This window comes from Oryctolagus cuniculus, chromosome 9 (genome assembly GCF_964237555.1).
Source record: "Oryctolagus cuniculus chromosome 9, mOryCun1.1, whole genome shotgun sequence".
Lineage (NCBI taxonomy): Eukaryota > Metazoa > Chordata > Mammalia > Lagomorpha > Leporidae > Oryctolagus > Oryctolagus cuniculus.
Window position 1 is genome coordinate 104,729,843 of NC_091440.1, and position 19,386 is coordinate 104,749,228.

The 19,386-nt window shown below is 45.8% G+C and overlaps 1 protein-coding gene across 3 annotated transcripts in view; it reads right to left on the reverse strand.

The window, feature by feature from the left end:
* GALNT8 (polypeptide N-acetylgalactosaminyltransferase 8) overlaps positions 1–18,506 on the reverse strand; it is a 70,348-nt gene extending 51,842 nt beyond the window's left edge. Inside the window, exons 1-3 of one of the 3 annotated variants that reach the window (XM_070049349.1) lie at positions 15,556–18,506; positions 12,827–13,024; positions 3,192–3,443 (exon numbers count right to left, since the gene is read on the reverse strand). In XM_070049349.1, coding sequence (XP_069905450.1) covers positions 3,192–3,268 — 77 coding nt within the window. In that variant the 5' untranslated portion in view covers positions 3,269–3,443; positions 12,827–13,024; positions 15,556–18,506. Of the gene's footprint in view, positions 1–3,191; positions 3,444–12,826 lie in introns of all 3 variants that reach the window. The other 2 variants (XM_051850201.2, XM_070049350.1) reach the window with 2 other exon arrangements.
* Positions 18,507–19,386: the final 880 nt, after the last annotated feature.

Consider the following 19,386-nt stretch of genomic DNA (forward strand, 5'->3'; position numbering starts at 1 on the left):
ACATCAAAACCCCAATGCCTTATGTTGATGGTTAATCGGTTAATGCTAATAGTTGGTGGAACAAGGGTGGAAACTGGATTCTGGGTTGATGCTTCTTCCTTCCTAAGTAGCTCCTTTCATGTATTTTAGTTAAAGTAACAAACAGCTGATGAGTACAGGCATCTATAGCAGAAAGAAGGGAATAGAGAAAAGAAGCAGTGAAATAGCAGATGGAATACTAGAAGTTACCCCATCTGAACCACAGAGGGAAAACAGACTGAAAGAAAAATAACAGGGGCTGGTGCTGCAGAGTAGTGGATAAAGCCACCACCTGCAGTGCTGGCATCCCATGTGGGCACCAGTTTGAGTCCCGGCTGCTCCTCTTCCGATCCAGCTCTCTGCTATGGCCTGGGAAAGCAGTAGAGGATGGCCCAAGTCCTTGGGCCCCTGCACCCATGTGGGAGACCTGGAAGAAGCTCCTGGCTCCTGGTTTTGGATCGGCACAGCTCTGGCTATTGCAGCCATTTGGGGCTTGAACCAGCAGATGACAGACCTCTCTGTTTCTGCTTCTCCCTCTCTCTCTGTGTGTAACTCTGGTAACTCTGACTTTCAAGTAAATAAATAAATGTTAAAAAAAAAAAAAAGACAAACAACAGAGCCTCAGGGATCTAAGGGATTATAACATAATATCTAATATTCATGTCTTTGAAGCCTTAAAAAGAAGGGCAAAGTGGGGGTGGAAGGCTAAGCAAAATTAAGAAATACAGGCTACATGTTCCCAAAGTTGACAAAACACATAAACCTACAGATTCAAGCACCTGAGTAACCCTGAATAGAACAAGCTCAAAGATATACATTCCCAGAGCATAACAGCCAAACTTGAAAACTACAAGGAAAAAATCCTTTAAAAGCAGAGAGAAACAACATCCATTGGGGAAAACAATTGAAGGGATAGAGATGTCCTTTGAATTAAAAGACCAGAAGAAAGTATCCCAGCATTTTCCAAGTGCTGAAAGAAAAGAAATAGTCAACGTAGGATGTCATATCCATCAAAAATATTCTTCATGAAGGTAGGGAAAATCAAGACATGCCCAGACAAGAAAACTAAGAGAATCTGTTGCCAGTAAACCTAGGAAGAGTACAAATATGCATAAATACATAAGCTTCCTATCTCCTCTTGCGTTTTCTCAATTGTGTTGACAGTTGAAGCAAAAAGCATCTGATTGGTTTTCAAAGAATGTAGCAGAGATATCTGAGACAGTTATAGTAGATGTGGGAGAGGTTACAAGGACTTAAGGTAAGCATTGTACATTTCACTTGAATGGGTAAGACGACACCACCAGTAGACTGCGACAGTTATGTATGTATGAATATAGTGGTGATGGAAGGGTTCTTCTGTTTCTTGACTGCAGCGGTGGATGAATGAATCCACATGAGATAAAATGACACAGAACCACATACCCACAGTACCAACATCACTTTTCTGGTTTTGCTCTTACCCTGTAGTTATAACCCACATAGACACAGATATTCAGAAAAAGACATAGATATAATCTGGGGGAACTGGATAAGGAGGACACAGAACTGCTCTGTATTATTTTTGCAAATTTTTGTGAATCTATAATAATCGCAAAATAGAAGGTTTTCTAACAAAGCATGACCCCAACCCTACACAAACTTCTGCAGTAGATCATTCCTTGAAATGACACTTTATTAAAATCATGGTCACCACTGGAAGTGGTGGGGATTGGAGAACTGAGGAGTTGAGAGAGGAAGGAGACTGACTTCCCACTGCATGGCATTTCACATACTTTAAAATTTTGTACCAGGTTATATAGCTGCCTAGTCAAAATTAAAATAACTTGAAATGCATTGCATCATAATTTGTGTCACTTTAAAGCTGTCTAGAATAGGACAGAAGTTCACTCAATGGGAGAGACCAGCAAGGATTTCTTTCTCTGTAGACTTCGCTTGCACCTGTCCTCCACAAAGAAGGTGATGAGACTCCTCAGGGAAGGGGACAGATGAGGAAACTGAGGACAAGACCGCTAGATAATGCTCCCTCGGGACAATGCTGCATTGTTCTTCAAATCTTTAAAATTCATCTTTTTGAAAGGCAGAGAGAGAGAGAAATCTCCCATTCATTGGTTCACTGTCCAAATGCCTGCAATGGCAGGGGCTGGACCAGGCCAAAGCCAAGAACTGGGAACTCAGTCCTGGTCTCCCACATGGGCGGCAGGCAATCAACTACTTGAGCCATCGCTGCTGCCTCCTGGAGTGCACATTAGCAGGAAGCTGGAGTCAGGAGCGGAGACAGAACTTGGATTCAGGCACTCCAATACGGGGTGCAGGTGTCCCCCCTGGCAGCTGAACCACCCTCATATGGTCTTCTTTCCTTTGCAGTCTTTTAATCACATCTTTATGCTATAGCTTTGGGGGTGAGTACAGACAGGTTTCTTTTTGTTGTTTTACAAATGTATCCATGTCCTTGTATACTTCCTGCCCATCTGGATTGGCTGTCTACATACTTATCATTGAGCTGAACTCCATATTTGACACAAATGCAAGTATCTTGACCCCACTTGCTTAGCCAGGAGGTGGAAAGTGAGATAGGAAGACCCAGAAAGGAATCCTAAGATACTGAATAATAAAGCTTTTGGTTATAACTCAATCGAAACATGATTTTTCCCTACAATAATCAAGAACCTTCAACAAATCTCTTCCACCATGGCAACAGAGAAGGAAAAACTCACACTGCAGAACTGGAGACCATCCTGACACCTAATGGATTTGCACACAGAGTACAAATTAGGAAACACCAATGGGGTAGTCAATGTAGCTGACAAATATTGAGAAACAGCACAAACATAATTCTTTGCAATTAATTCATCTGCCCTGAGCACATATAAAAGAAGAGCATTGGACCAAGGAAAACTATTAGGCTAGAAAGTAGACATAGTGGATTGCAGAACAAAGTAACAGAGAGAGAGAGAGAGAGAGAAACTAGAACCAAAACTAAAATATGGGGGTTTTGTCCATTTGTTTCTTTTGTTGTTTACCGCTCATGGGTGGTGCTTCATCAGTGACCTACTAAGGAAGATCTGGCCCCTACCCTCAGAACTCCTCTAGAGGAGATGCGATTTTCATATGGCCCATGCCAGTCCACACACTTCACCATCGCAAGCCTTCAAACACAGTACTTCCTATGTTACCTGATGCATGAAGATTTGAAGCACCGCCTCACCCAGCAGCTGCCACCTGCCAGCCAACAGCTCAGCTTCCATTTCATTTAGGCATTCCAGCGAGACTTTAAATAATTCAAGGTGAAATTCTCAGGCTGTCCAGAAATTAGAAGATGCACTTAGAAAAAGATACTCTGGAATTCCAGGCAAGTAAGGTCTGGTTTGATAGGTTTGAGAGATGGATATCTTTGTATTATATTAAATTGAAGAATCAGCTGGTAACTAAGGAAGAAGAACAAAAATCTTTTGTTAACTGTCTGACATCAACTTTGACTTCTAGGCACGATGGAGCAACTGATAATAGATTTGCTCTCTTGCCAAAAACACCTTTAAACTGAAAAAAAAAAAAAACTACAGGAGACCACTGTTTTCAGGAAATAGGAAGCCAAAGATTGTGATCCCTGAGAGAAGGGAAACACAGACGAAGCTCTACACTTAACCATTTCTCAATTCCACAGTCACGACAGGGGACAGTGAACCCCATGCAGAGTGTGACAATCCCACCAAGCTGAGGGTCACAAGCACACTTTGGGAGCTGCTGAAACACCCAGAGCTTGCAGTGGATGGCACCAAAGTTAAAGGAGCTACACGGAAAGAAGGAGCCCAGAAGTCTGTCTGGGGATTCCTTCTAATTCTAGCACAAGGCTGAACCAGCCCAAGGAGGAACAACAGGAGGTCTAGCCTGCAGCAAGTGCTACAGGGTTGAGATCTAATGGAGAACCAGAGGTCCCACAGCCTTGGGAGACACAGGGGTTCTGGATTAATCAGAAGGGAAAGACCTGGGGCCAGCACTGTGGTGTAGTGGGTAAAGCCGCTGCCTGCAGTGCCGGCATCCCATATAAGCGCTGGTTCGAGTCCTGGCTGCTTCACTTCCGATCCAGCTTTCTGCTAAGGTCTGGGAAAGCAGTAGAAAATGGCCCAACTCCTTGGGCTCTTGCACCCACGTGGGAGACCTGGAAGAAGCTCCTGGCTCCTGGCTTCAGATCAGCACAGCTCCAGCCGTTACTGCCAATTGAGGAGTGAACCAGCGGATGGAAGACCTCTCTCTCTCTGCCTCTTCTTCTCTATGTAACTCTTACTTTCAAATAAATGAATAAATCTTAATAAATAAAAAAAGAAGGGAAAGATCTGATTGAATATCCAGGGTATACTGACACAATACCAGGAGGAGCTCTGCTTAGGAGTAAGGACTGCATCCCAGGGTCAAGGTCACCTTAAAGCAACTCTAACAAAGCCTAAAAGCAACTATCAAGAGCATCATGAGCTGGAACAAAACTCAGCCTCTTTAAGGAAAGACAACATAAACCAGATGCTTTCAAACAATTCAGGATATAATCATAAATTGCTGGATATGTGAAGAGGCAAGAAAATGTAGGAAAAGCAGTCAATAGAAGCTGACCACAGGATGACTCAAATGCTGTAATTAAAATACCAGGGTGTGGATAGCAGGTACCAACCAAAGCCAGATCAAAATAGCACATACCAGCGCTCCACACAACTATGGGGTGACTGTCGCGCACAGTAATGTTTCATGCACTGTATAAAGCTGTATAACTGTATAACTGTCTGCCTGCTAGATCTGTCCATTACTGATAGAACCCTGCTCCAGCCTCCAGCTGTAACGGGGGATTCATCGATTTCTCCTTTCAGCGATCTAAGTCTGTCTCACGTATTTTGATGCTGTTTTTAAGTGCATACATACTAAACAGTCTTGTCTTCCCAGAGTATTGATCACTTTATCATTATGCAGTGTCTGTCATGATTCCTGAGAATTTTCCTTGCTCTGAAGTTTGCTCTAAATTTAACATAGCCACACATGGTGTATCTTTTTCTACCCCTGTACCTTCAGTCTATGAGTATCTTTTTTTTTGAAGTGGACTTCTTGTAAACAGCATGCAGCTGAGTGCTGCTTTTTGATCCACTCTGATGGTCTGTGTCTCTTCATAAGTGCAGTTAGATCACTGATGTTTGAAAGTAATTATATTAGGCCGGCGCCGCGGCTCACTAGGCTAATCCTCCGCCTTGCGGCGCCGGCACACCGGGTTCTAGTCCCGGTCGGGGCGCCAGATCTGTCCCGGTTGCCCCTCTTCCAGGCCAGCTCTCTGCTGTGGCCAGGGAGTGCAGTGGAGGATGGCCCAAGATCAGTGCGGTGCACCGGCTGTGGCGGCCATTGGAGGGTGAACCAACGGCAAAGGAAGACCTTTCTCTCTGTCTCTCTCACTGTCCACTCTGCTTGTCAAAAAAATAAATAAATAAATAAAAAGAAAGTAATTATATAATTTGATTAATAACCCCTTAGTTGTCTCAATTTCTTTGTTGGTCTTGTCCTTTGCTACCATTGTATCTTCCACTCTTTTTGCCTTTAGTGGTTTCAGTTGAGCATTTACATGATTCCATTTTCCCCTTTTTTAAACTTCTCCTTTACAGTTCCTTTTTACATTTTGTTACTGGGTGCTGTAGAATCTGCAATCCAGGTTCACTTTCAGACCACACTATACAGTGGGGGCTGGCACTGGTACCACTGCCTCATAGTGCCCCCATCCCATGTTGGGGCCGGTTCAAGTCCTGTCTGCTCCACTTCCTATCCAGCTCCCTGCTAATGTGCCTGAGAAAGTGCAGAAGATGGCCCAAGTCCTTGGGCCCCTGCCATCCACAGGGGAGATCCAGATGGAGTTCCTGGCCCAGCCCCAGCTGTTGCAGCCATCTGGAGAGTAAACTAGTAGATGGAAGATCAATCTCTCTCTCTCTGTGTCTGTAACTCTGCCTTTCAAATAAATACATAAATCTTTAAAAAAAAAAAACATTATACCGATTCACAGATAGTGCAAATACCTAATAACAAAATATGCTGTTTTCCTCCCTCCTGTCCCCTGTATCCTTGCTTTCATTTGTTTTCCTTATACACAATACATGTTATAACATACGATCTTATGACATGTAATGTGAAAAGATTGCTCTTTTGTTTTAAACAAACAGGTATCTGTTAGATCAATTAAAATGTTTTACTTCCTTCATTTATTCCTTGTCCAATGCTCTTCCTTTGTGAGGATTTAAGTTTCAATTTGCATCATTTTCTTTCTCTCTGAAGAACTTCAAAAATATCTTACATGGCAAGTCTGTCTGCTGGCACCATAATCCCTGAATATTTGCTTGAGAAAGACTTCATTTCTCTTTCACTTTTTTTTAAAAGATTTATTCAGTTATTTGAAAGTCAGAGTTACACAGAGAGGGGAGAGGCAGAGAGAGAGAGAGAGAGATCTTCCATCCAATGGTTCACTAGCCAATTGGCTGCAATGGCTGGAGCTGCGCCGATCCGAAGCCAGGAGCCAGGAGCTTCTTCCGGGTCTCTTGCATGGGTGCAGGGGCCCAAGGACTTGGGCCATCTTCTACTGCTTTCCCAGGCCACAGCAGAGAGCTGGACTTGAAGAGGAGCAGCCAGGACTAGAACCGGCACCCATATGGGATGCCGGCGCTTCAGGCCAGGGCATCAACCCGCTGCACCATAGTGTCGGCCCCTCTCTTTCACTTTTTAAGAATAATTTGAATTATTCTTGGTAGCTGGAGGTATTTTTCAACAGCAAATATTTTACTCCATTTTCATGCTAGCATGGTTTCTGAGAAGTACATTGTAATTCTTATCACACCCCATGTCCTCCTCACGCTTGGAATCTCAGACGGCTTCCAATAGCTCAAATGTGTGGAGCAGGTCCCCTCAGATGGTGTCCTTGTATTGAGGCAAACCAATTGATAACCTTAACTGAACTTGCATCATCATTTTTTTCCAGGGTAAGTCATCATAAGAATAGCATCGGGAAGCAAAGATCATAGGGCTCATCTAGAGTTCTGCCTTCCACAGTGATGACACAGAAGATACCAACACCACAATCAGCGTGGCCAGTTAGCATTCACAGAACACGCACAAAGCTAAGCTTAGACCTATACTATGATCCGGCTAGTACACTCCTAGCTATTGACCCAAGAGAAATAATGTATATACATGTAAGACTTATACATGGCCAGCGCCGTGGCTCACTACGCTAATCCTCCATCTTGCGGCGCTGGCACACCAGGTTCTAGTCCCAGTCGGGGCGCTGGATTCTGTCCCAGTTGCCCCTCTTCCAGGCCAGCTCTCTGCTGTGGCCAGGGAGTGCAGTGGAGGATGGCCCAAGTGCTTGGGCCCTGCACCCCATGGAAGACCAGGAGAAGCACCTGGCTCCTGCCTTCGGATCAGCGCGGTGCGCCGGCCACAGTGCGCCAGCTGCAGCGGCCATTGGAGGGTGAACCAACGGCAAAGGAAGACCTTTCTCTCTGTCTCTCTCTCTCACTGTCCACTCTGCCTGTCAAAAAAATTTTTTTAAAAGACTTATACATGAATATTTACAAAACAAAATGGAAGATTCTAGTGATACAATTAAACATTGTGTTTTCAGAATTAAATATATAAATATATGTAAAGGCAATTAGAGACTCCAGGAAAACTCCTTTTCCTGACATCATTGAAGAAATCTGAGAATCAGAGGCTCTGTCTGCTAACTCAATGCTTAAAATGATTTCCTGGTGTTCTTCTTCTTTGCCGGCTTCTTTGGCACTCAACTCTTAGCTGCAGGCTTTGGACTAGCCATGGCCCAGGCAGGACTCCAGGTGTGTCCGCAGTGGGGCTGGTGCGTGACATCATCCAGGCAGGAAGAGCCAGTGAGAGAAGCTCCTCCAGACGGCAGAGGGGCTGCACACACACGCAGCCGTGGCCATATGTCTCAGTGGCGTCAAGTGACTAAAGAGTGCTATTTCCACACAGGCGTGGAGGGGGTCAGCACGGGGGGTGCGTCTGGGGCCACTCTCACTACTGCTGTGCTTTCTTTTAGCCATTTTACACGTCACAGTGGGATTATGTGGCAGGCGAGGAGGGAAATGTACCCAACAACTGATTTAGATTTTGTCGTATTTCTAGCTCTCTGGGATTAGACTCCCATCTGTCCCTCTGAGGCTATCACACATACATCTTCTCACCCCTTTTCAGGAAAGCAGCATGAGCCACAGTACGCCATCATGTGCGGTTTTCTTTTTAGGTGCGGGTGAATACACAGACGACTGCTATCCTAGCTTGGTGGGAAAGTGGCCGATGTATCAGACAAGTAATGGCAATGACTTTCAAACCGGTAAAGCAGCTCTCCTAAAGGCTCTGTGCATCAGGGCTGAGGTGGGTTTGGGAAAAAACTTTCACCGCTCCCTGTGTGCCCGCTTCCTCCCCAACACCGGAGATGAAGCCTTCGGCCCCTCCTTCCCTCTCCTGGGCACTACGTCAGGAGGGCCCTCTCCTACCAGTTACTAGGGTGAGTTCTACATTTTTTTTTTAAGTTTATTTTTATTTATTTGAAAGAGTTACAGACAGAGGTAGAGACAGAAAGAGAGAGGTCTTCCATCCGCTGGTTCACTCGCCAGATGGTCACAACGGTCGGAGCTGTGCCGATCCGAAGCCAGGAGCCAGGAGCTTCTTCCAGGTCTCCCACGCAGGTGCGTGGCCCAAGCACCTTCTACTGCTTCCCCAGGCCATAGCAGAGAGCTGGATCGGAAGAGGAGCAGCCAGGACTAGAACTGGCGCCCATATGGGATGCTGGCGCTTCAGGCCAGGGCTTTAACTTGCTGCACCACAGCACCAGCCCCGTGAGTTTTACCTGTCTAGACAGCTTTCTCCCAAGTGCTTTATGCCAGTAGGTTTTCCCACCATCCCCTGAAAGACTAGGATGGCATCCAGATGCATCTGGGGATGATGGAGATGACAGAAAATGAACGCTGACCTAGCAGAGCAGGGACACTTGGGTCTTCCTCACTCCTTCCTGCTCCCACCTGAGTACCTTGTTCATGTCTGTTTCTTAGGTATGAGCTACTACAAAAGGAAGGTTTCAACCTACAGAGTGATGAGTTGCTTACAAAAAAGAAAAAAAAATTTGCAACCAGGGGCAGGCATTTGGCAAAGCAGTTAAGCTGCCTCTTACAACACCCACATTCCATGCATGTTCAAGTCCCAGTTCTTCTCTCCACTCCAGCTTTCTGTCAATGTGCACTCTGGGAGGCAGCAGGTGATGGCTCAAGTACTTGGGCCCCTGACACCTACAAGGGAGATCTGGATTGGGTTCCTGGCTCCTGGCTTCAGCCTAGCCCAGTCCCCACTGTGGTAGGCATTTGGGGAGTGAATCAGCAGATGGGAGATCTCTCTCTCTTTCATATACATAAAATAAATAAAAATTTCTAAAAACAGGTGCATTTCCACAAAATTGTAACCAATAATTTTCTGATGTTCAGGTTATTATTTCTATTATTTTTACATATGTTAAATGGGAAATATCTCATTGTCACTTAAAATTGCATTTCTTTGGTTACTAATTAAGTTAAACTTTTTCATCTGCTTATTAAGTATCTTTCTACATTTGATTATTTCCACTTATATGTTCCACAGACATCTCCAAAGTTCATCTTCCCTTTGTAAACTGGATCTTCTTCCAAAGTTGCATGCCTTGGGAAGCCAGCTTCCCAAGCTAGAAGCCTTGGAAGCATCCTTCATTCTTCACCTTCCTCTTCCACATCCAGTTTATCACCAGTCACGTCAATTCCACTTCCTCAGTGTCTTTCAGACTGATCCTCTTCTCGCCATCCACTCTCCCAAGCCATCAGCAGGTCTTGTTTGAATGGCTTCCCCAAACCCAGTGTTCCCCCTGCCTCCAATTCTGCCCCATTCCATGGTGCAATCAGAGCAATGCTTCTAAGACACATGTCTTATATCACGGTTTTGCTTCAAGCGCTTTGGGGATGCCCACTTCCAGCTGGACACTGTACAAGGCTGCATGACAGGACTCTGCCACCTGTCTGGCCAGGCTTTTTCCCACTTAAGCATCCTTCCTCTGTGCTCTCACTTTATGTTGTGTCAAACTCCTCTCCTGCAAGGTCTCGTGCACACATCCTTGTGATGCTGACCTGACTCCCTGTCCAGCCACTGCAGTGTTTCCTGCGTTCCCACGTGGCTCTGCTTCTATCCCTGAAACAGCACCAGCTGGCTGTTCCTCTCACTGTACCTGACTTCTCCACTCGACTTTCGCTCCTTGAAGACCGAGAAAGTATCTCCTTACCTCTGATGTGCATAGAGTTGGACACAGTAGTCTCCCAATAAATGTGAATAAAAGAAGTAATACATACATGAAGGGTGGGCATTTGGCAAGCTGTGAAGACCCACATCCCACGTCGGAGTGCCTAGGTTAAAATTTGGGCTCTTCTTTTTTTGACATTTTAGAGTTTATTTAAAAGACAGATTGACAGACAGGAGAGACACAGAGACAGCTTCCACTCAATGGTTCACTCCCCAAATGGCCACAACAGGCAATGCTGGGACAGGCCAAAGCCAGGAGCCTGAAGCTGCTTCCTGGTCTCCCACTTTAGTGGCAGGGGCATAAGTACTTGGCCCATCTTCCACTGCCTCCCCAGCTGCATTAGCAGAAAGCTGGATTGAAAGCCAAGCAGTTGGGACCCAAACTGGCACTTTGACATGGGATGCCAGCATCCCAAATGATGGCTAAACCTGTTGTACCCACAAGGCCAGTCCCCTTGGCTCTGTTTCTGATTGCTGCTTCCTGCGAATGCACAGCCCGGGAGCCGGGACTCCTGTTCAGGCGTTTTTCCTGTTGCGGGGTAACTGTTCAGCGTTTGTGGATGAGTAATAAAAAATCAAGTCTTTATTTTCAGGAGAGAAGTCTGACGATGAGATTTAGAATGAGTAGTGATCAGAGGTAGAAAGATCACTTAGGTTGTTCTTTCGAGTAGTGCCAATCTCTGCATCATCTTCAAATCCCCAGCACACAACTCACTAAACTGTCACGAGCACTCAGAGGAATTGATACAAGAGAAAATTCTGCAAGAGTCAATGAAGGCAACGGAGCCCAAGTCATGGAAAGGTGCTTCCTCTTTACCATGTCCTGGATTCTGCGTTCTGCTTTTGTTTCAGAGCATCAGATCACGAAGCCCACAGATCCAGTGTCATACAGGTGTAGAGCTCTGGGATTAGAAGATGTTTTGCTGCACGTCAGCTGTACACTCCTGTAAATCTATCTTGCTTCTCCTTATCTATAAGATGAAATAATATTTATCTCCCACAGTATCTGACTGCCTAACTCAGCCAGTTACATGTATATGGGTGAGTGAAATGAGTAAGGGCCTCCAGACTTGTACATATTTGATACCCCAACTATACTAGTGTGTGTGTTTGTGTGTGGAGAGAGAGAGAATATTAGTATATATAGTGCACGGCAGTGTTAGGCATATTTGGAAGGAGATCAGTAACTTTTTTTAAAGATTTATTTATTTATTTATTTGAAAGGCAGAGTTACACAGAAAGGTGAGACAGAGAGATCGTCCATCCACTAGTTCACTCCCCAAAAGGCCACAATGGTCAGAGCTGGGCCACTCTCAAGCCAGGAGCCAGGATCTTCTTCTAGGTCTCCATGTGGGTGCAGGGGCCCAGGATTTGGGCATCTTCTGCTGCTTTCCCAGGAACATTAGCAGGGAGTTGGATCAGAAGTGGAGCAGCCAGGATTCGAACCAGTGCCCATATAGGATGCTGGCACTGTAGGTTGTGGTTTAACCTGCTGTGCCAAAGGGCTGGCCCGAGGTCAGTAACTTTTTAAAGGAATGACTTACATGCTCTGGCCATGAAATATATTAAAGAAATGAAAAGCACAAGGATTTGTCTTTTATCCACCCACGAATCTTGCCAGTTTATGTACTAACTTTCTCATGCTTTTGTTTCCATTTTGATTTACAACCATTAGATTTGGACAGTCCTTGAGAAAGAACCTAAGGCTCAAATGATCTGTGAACATTTCTTCAATAATCAACTGCAAAATCATTTGGAGGGTACTGGGTCTATGAAAGCTTTGTAAATCCACTCATCCCTGTTCTGTTAAAGGATTACCTACTTTTTATATCTACAAGGGAGCATTCAGAAAGTTAACGGAAAATGCATACTATGAAAAAACTATGCTTAGATTTCAAAACTTGGGCACCAAAATAAACTTCCCTTTTCATTCCACTTGTCATGAACATTGTGAGTTCTATGTGGAGAGGGGGGAGGGTTGCAGCTGTGCATGGTTAATGTGTTAGGATTTCTGAATTCTCATGAGCTCACACAGCTCAGAGCTGGGCTTGCCCCCAGGCAAAACTGTGAAGCATGTTAATCCCCAACCCACCCCCATCCTGTGAAATGGCCTGAGGACAACACCTTCAAAGGGGGGGGGATGGTAGTGGGGGTTGGAGTAGGGGGTGCAATGAAACTGAAGACACACATGAGCACTTGGTCAGCGACCCATCAGGCACAGCCACTCTTTGGATCCCAGTTTCCCCTGCTTTCCTGGCGCCCACCGTGGCCAAGGGGACAGGTCCAGCCACCAGGGAAGTACCCTGAGCACACAGTATATAGATTTACCCCTTTTCAATTAGTTGTCAATATTTAAAAATAAAGAGGTTTTGCATATTCACAAAAATTAGATTTTCAGCTTTCCTAGAAATATCGGCAATCTGGCAACACTGGGCAACATCATTTTAAGTAAAACTTGGAGGAGTACCTTGTTTTGGACTAAGCTCCTGCACTGGATCCCAACAGACCAGGGAAGATGCAGCGACTCATTCTTAGTTCCACCTCAGCACGCTGACGCTAAGCTGCTATCTGAACTTCCAAGAACCAGATTAGAGGGATAACAGCCCCATTTTCCAAACAGGTCAGTTTCATTCCAGATAATGAGGACACTCCCCATGTCTCCATCCTGGCAGGAAAGAGGTAAAATAACTCGATGTTAACCAACCAGTTACTTTTTTGTCTTCTTTTCTTTTTGAGAGGCAGAGGGATGGAGGCAGACACAGAGCTCTGATTCACTGGGTCACTCCTCAAATACCCACAACAGCTGAGGTTGGGTGGGGCCCAAAACAAAGAGCTAGGAACGCAAACCAGGTCTTCCACATGGGTAACTACTTGAGCTATCAGTGCTGCCTCCCAGGGTCTGCACTGCAGGACACTGGAGTCCGGAGCCAGAGCGAAGAATGAGGCCCAGGTGCTGCAGTGTGGGATGCAGGTGCCTTACCCATGAGGCCACAGGCCAGCTCCCCAGTCAGTTTTCTATTCTGTCCCCACCTTGCAAGAGAAGCAACTTTGAAAGACCAATCCTCTTTTTGTTCTTTTTGTCTCTGCTTTCTGCAGCTTTCCTCTGTCTACAAAAGCGACTTCCTCCACCCAGCTCACTGGAACACTGAATCTTTTGTACAGAATGAAGTACCGCCTGGTTTAAGAATAAAAAAATAAAGCTAATTAAGATGAACAAAATTGTGCCAATTTTGTCTTTCAACAATTCCTACCTCAAAACAGTCACCAGGTACAAACACAGATAGGCTACCTTGTTCTTCACATCCCCTTTGGTTAACGGGTAATTCTGAAATAAAGCTAAAAACCCCAGTGCTCAAATAGATACTTTAAAAAATAACTAATGTTAAAGGTTCTGTGCAGTTCTTTCTCCAGGAACATGGTGAGATGTTACAACCAACTCCCAGAACAACCCAAAGATCAGCAACACTGAAATCCACGTGCACATGGAGGCCACACGGGGGCCGGGAGAGCAGCTGACCCCCGTCCCCACACAAAACTTCCTCAGAGTGGCTCTCAGTTATCCACAGTCCACGGCGTGGTCAAGCAGCCCCAGCAGGCTCAGAATCAGACAGCAAGATTGTTATTTCACTCTAGAACTGGACTTGAGACTAGTTTTCTGTTGAAGCACCCTCATTCCCTACACTTTCATCTCCTATGGTCCTGTTCAGGGACTGCCTGGCCCTAGAAATGGCTGGCCTGTTTTTCCCCACCCACATGTTACAAAGCTGACACTTCTCTCGTGTTTTCCACCAGTTCTTGAATTATAAAATGTGGAGGCTGGACCAGATCATCCAAATTCACTTGCAACACCTTCCTTTGGATTATTTCTTACTACTGTGTCTACCTAACTTTCCCCCTACCTCTCCTCCCCACACACATCACCTGCATAAATTATTCACCCAGTCATTGGCATCCTTATCAGTGAAGTGTAACTACTTTAATTTGTGCTAAGGTGTTAATGAGCGATGTTTTATTAATGGCACATTTTATCCTTAACGTCTCTGCCTACAGTTTCAGTTACCAACACAATCCATTATCACATTCCCAAAAGTAGCTCCCCAGCCACCACCTGCGTCCCACCCACACCCTAGTTCAGTTGTACACATCTGCGGCCAAGACAGGCCCAGATACTCCCCAGGGAAGACCCCTGGCCCACACAGGTGGCCCCTTCTACCCTCATCCTGGTCTCAGAGCACAACCTCTACTGCTGAGCTGGGGGTGAAGACAGATGAAAATATAGAAAAGGGGGCCGGGCTTGCCTGTGGCACAGCAGGCTAAGCCATGGCCTGCAATGCTGATGCCGGCATCCCATACCAGAGCAACAGTTCGAGTCCCTGATGCTCCACTTCCCATCCAGCACCCTGCTAATGCGCCTGAGAAAGCAGAAGATGGCTCAAGTTCTTGGGCCCCTGCACCCACCTGTGAGACCCAGATAGAGTTCCAGACTCCTGACTTCAGCCTGGCCCAGCCCCTGGCCATTGAGGCCATTTGGGGAGTGAACCAGTGGATAGAAGATCTCTTTTTCTCTCTTCCTCTCTCCCTGTCATTCTGCCTTTCAAATAAATAAATAAATCTTTTTTAAAAACAAACCACAGCAAAGTAGCCAGCCACATGGTCCTCTTGGAAAGAAGAAATTTCAGGGTCCTAAACCAGAGTTTTAAAACAAGACTGGGCATCCTAATTAGCAACTTTGAGATCTAATTACAGACTTGAAATTGCTATTGCCTGAACAAGACCAGGACAATATGGGCTGAGACAGAGCTTTTGCCCAAGTGTAGGGAAAGATTCCCCCAACACTGCCCCACCCCTCAACCCCCATTACTTGTTCTTCTATTCAACAGGTGCCTGGCACTATTGAAGATCCAGGGACCAAGCAGTGACCAGGACAGATAAAAAGTCCCACCCAGCTGCAGCTTACCTTCTACTACAGACTTTAAAAGAAAGCTGGAGGACAAAACGGAAAGTATACTTTGAATATGGGGAGTAGGCTGTGGGGTTACTGTCACCATCAGCCCACACTAGCCTCATGTTTGAGACCAATCCCCCATGATGCCTGGGTTCTATTCCTTCCTCCAGGGCCAGGCTCCCCGAAGGCTGTTGTGTAGCCAGAGAGCTCCAGGTCAGAGAGGGAACCCACCTTTTAATGGGGCAATGTACCTTTTCTAAGCCACTGTTTCCACTGTTGAAAAAAATATGCATCCTTCCTCCCTCTCAGGAATGACCACGATCTCATTAAGTCAGGAAACAAATGTAGGGACTCAGGCAAGGCATCTGATAAAATTAAATGAGATATCAGTTAATTCCTCACCACAGTTCCACAATGCTATTGCTAGCATTATCCCCATTTACAAAGAGACTAAGGCTAAGAAAGAGAGGCTTGGAGATTTGTCCAACTCACAGCCAAGAATGGCGGTGCTCATATTTGAAGCCAAACCTGTGTGAAGCTCAGGTGCTAACCCACACGCACCACCTCAAGGTAACGTTGAAATTCCTCACTCCTCCCTCTCCCAGCACGCTGACCCTGGCCTCCAGCTGACAGCCACCTCCTCATTCCTGCCCCAGGACCTCTGCTCATTGCTGTTCTTTTCAGTCAATGACTGCTTCCTCCTTACCCATGGGTACACATCCACACACTGCACCTGGCTAACCTCAAGCCCCAGCTTTAAGAATCTGTCTTCCATGGAGTGTTCCCTGCCCCTTCCACGGAGGGACTCTTGCTCAGCCTCTGAGGGACCTCTGCGTGTGTTCCTGTTGAAGTTTGCCTCATCACACTCTCCTTCACCCTACAGGGTCAGGTGTGTGAGATGATCTCAGGGCCTAGCAAAGCTCAGGGAGATTACAGATGGTCCAGAGGGAACAAAAATAAAAGATTTAGTGTGGAATCAGAAGGTAAGTGGAGTTGTTGCATTCATAGGTTCAATGAGAAATGTAAAGAAACAATGGATGGAAATGCAATGATACAAGCATGGTTTGCATGCTGTGGGCTCAAGCCAGCCGTGACGATCAGGCCAGGTGTTTCTAGAACCCAGAGTTCTAGAGGGCCTGGCTAGAAGCCCAAGGGCACAGCCCCTGCAAACAGAGATTAAGCTCAACCCTCTTTATCATGAACAGAACCACCCTGCCTCTGAGTGTCCCAGACCTCGTGCCCAGCTCTCAGTACTTGGTCACATGCAGTCTCCATATGCTAAGAAGGGACCCCCAACTGCCTGGGGGTGGTAAAATTGCTTCCTTAGCGGATTTGAATCTGTGTGTCCCTCCAAAATTCTCCCTGAAAGTTAGTTCCAAAATCAGCAGGACTCAGAGGAGCTTCAGAGGGGTATCGGCATTGTGATACAGCGGTGAAGCTGCCTCTGGCACCCCACGTCAGCACGCCACTTGGAATCTTGGCTGCTCCATTTCCAAACCAGCTCCCTGCTAATGTACCTCAAAGAGCAGTGGAAGAGAGTCAAAGTGCTCCTGGCTCCTGGGTTCAACCTGGCCCAGTCCTGGACATTGCAGCAGCAGCTCGCTTGCTCGCTCTCTCTCCCTCCCTCCCTTGTCCCTCCCTGTGTCACTCTGCCTTTCAAATTTTTTTTTAAAGAGTATCATTGGGCCTTAAGGCCTTTGGGAGGTGATTCCACCCTCATGAGTGGAATTCATGTTCTTATGTAAGAGTTGAAGGAAGCACCTAGTCCCTTTCTGCCTTTCTACACCCTTCCCACACAGTAAGGTGCCACCTTCAAGGCAAACAGAACAGATGAAGCCAACTAGATCTTGGACTTTGTAGCCTCCAGAAATGTGAAAAGTAAATGCATATTCTTTTTTTATTGTCTATTTATTTATTACTTGAAAGGCACAGTTATATTGAGAGAGGGAGAGACAGAGAGACCTTCCACCTGCTGGTCCACTCCCCAAATGGCCACAATGGCCAGGGCTGGGCCAGGCTGAAGCCAGAAGCCAGGAGCCAGGAGCTTCAGCCAGGTCTCCCAGGGGCTCAAATACTTCCACTGCTTACCAAAGCACATTAGCAGGGAGCTGGATTGGAAGTGGAGCAGCCAGGAATCGAACCAGTGCCCATATGGGATGCTGGCATTGCAGGCAGCAGCTTAACATATTATGTCATAACACTGGCCCCACTGTATATTCTACAAATTCTCCAACCTAAAGCATTTTGCTATAGCAGCAGAAATACTGGGTGAAGCTGCTGCCTGCAGTTCCGGCATCCCAGGCGCTGGTTCAAGACCTGGCTGCTTCACTTCCAATCCAGCTCTCTGCTATGGCCTGAGAAAGCAGTGGAAGACGACCCAAGTGTTTGGTTCCCTGTACCTGCGTGGGAGACCCGGAAGAAGCTCCTTGCTCCTGGTTTCAGATCAGCTCAGCTCTGGCCATTGTGGCTATTTGAAGAGTGAACCAGTGGATGGAAGATCTCTCTCTCTGCCTTTCAAATAAATAATTCTTTAAAAAAAATGCAGGCTACTATTATTTAATGTTAAATTTTGTAATTATCTGTACAAATTGGTAAAGCATTTACAATATTTAAGAATTCACAATTTTATTTTTAAATACTTGTTTTACTTATTTGGAAGGCAGAGAGAAAGAGAGAGAGAGAGAGAGACAGAGACAGAATCATCACTGCTTCACTTCCCAAATGGCTGTAATGGCTGGAGCTGGTCCAGGCTGAAGCCAGGAGCCAGAAACTCTGGGTCTCCCATGCAGGTAGCAGGTTTCCAAGTACTTTGGCCATCTTCTGCTGTTTTTCTAGAAACATTAGCAGGGAGCTAGATCAGAAGCAGAGCAGCTAGGACTCAAACTGGCACTCCAATACAGGATACTAGTGTCACAGGCAGTGGCTGTGGCTGTACCATAATGTCAGCCCCAAGAACTTAGCATTTTTGTCTGATTCAGCTTATGATTCCAAGTTCAGTATATGTGCTGCCAAAGCGAGCGCCTATGATTCCAATTTAAAATGTGTAGTCAATTAGTTTAGTCTTTAAGTTGAAAAGTGTGAGAATTTTTTGGTCTATAAACAGTATCATAGCAGACTTTGAGATCCTTATCTATACTATTAATTAGTTTGACTAAAAAGTTCTAAGTGCCTGGCAAGGTTTTATACATTAGTCATGCAGTTGCAAAACTTACAGAATTTATTTAAAAGTGCAGTTTAAAATATCTAAGGAAGTTTATTAACTCCATTGCAAGAACCCCTTAAAAGCAACTGCTACATCCAGGAAACGTAAAAATCGATACTGAAGCACACCAATTCCACTGCTCCTATCTGTTCCCTGCCACAGGGCTGTCACCCTCGTCACACAGCACAAGAAGGAGCAAAGAGGTCAGCCATGACAGTAACATCAGCAGCTAGCGTTTATCAAGCACTGTATATGCCCCATGACATGCAATTTATACATAAACCTCAAGCAATTCCTATCACAGCCCATGTACGGTTGAAGGAGGGGAGTGGCGTTGACACAGAAAAGGTTCAATAATTCCTGAGGTTCACACAGCAAGGGCACGCTGGATCACAAGCTTGTATCCACACTCTGGCTCCAAGGCTAGACCTTTGCTTAACCCTACGTTACAGGTTGAATGGGCGAGATTCTTTAACGGTGGGACTTGTGACCACACTATTTGAGCTGGTAAGAAACACACGTGTGCTGGAGACATTGATGGCAGTGGACCCAAGTGGACAAGGGACCAGGGCAGGAAGACAGCATCCAGGCAGAATTTCCTGGAGAGTCTGAGGAAAGCAAAAACCGTGTCTCCCTTAAAAGACAGAAAACAGGAATATTCTGGGGGGAAGGAGTTAAGGAATGGAAAAGAAAGCACTTGGGTTTAGGAAAACTGCTGCTTGGTTCACATTTTATTTGGTGGAAACCCAAAGAAGCTTTGCCTTTGTCAGTGCTCGCGGCATTTGAATTTGGAGCTGTGGCAGGATGCTGGATAACCCAGACTAAGCAGAACGTGATTCCTCAGAGCCCTCTTCTGCCCCCATGCAGATACCAAAATCTG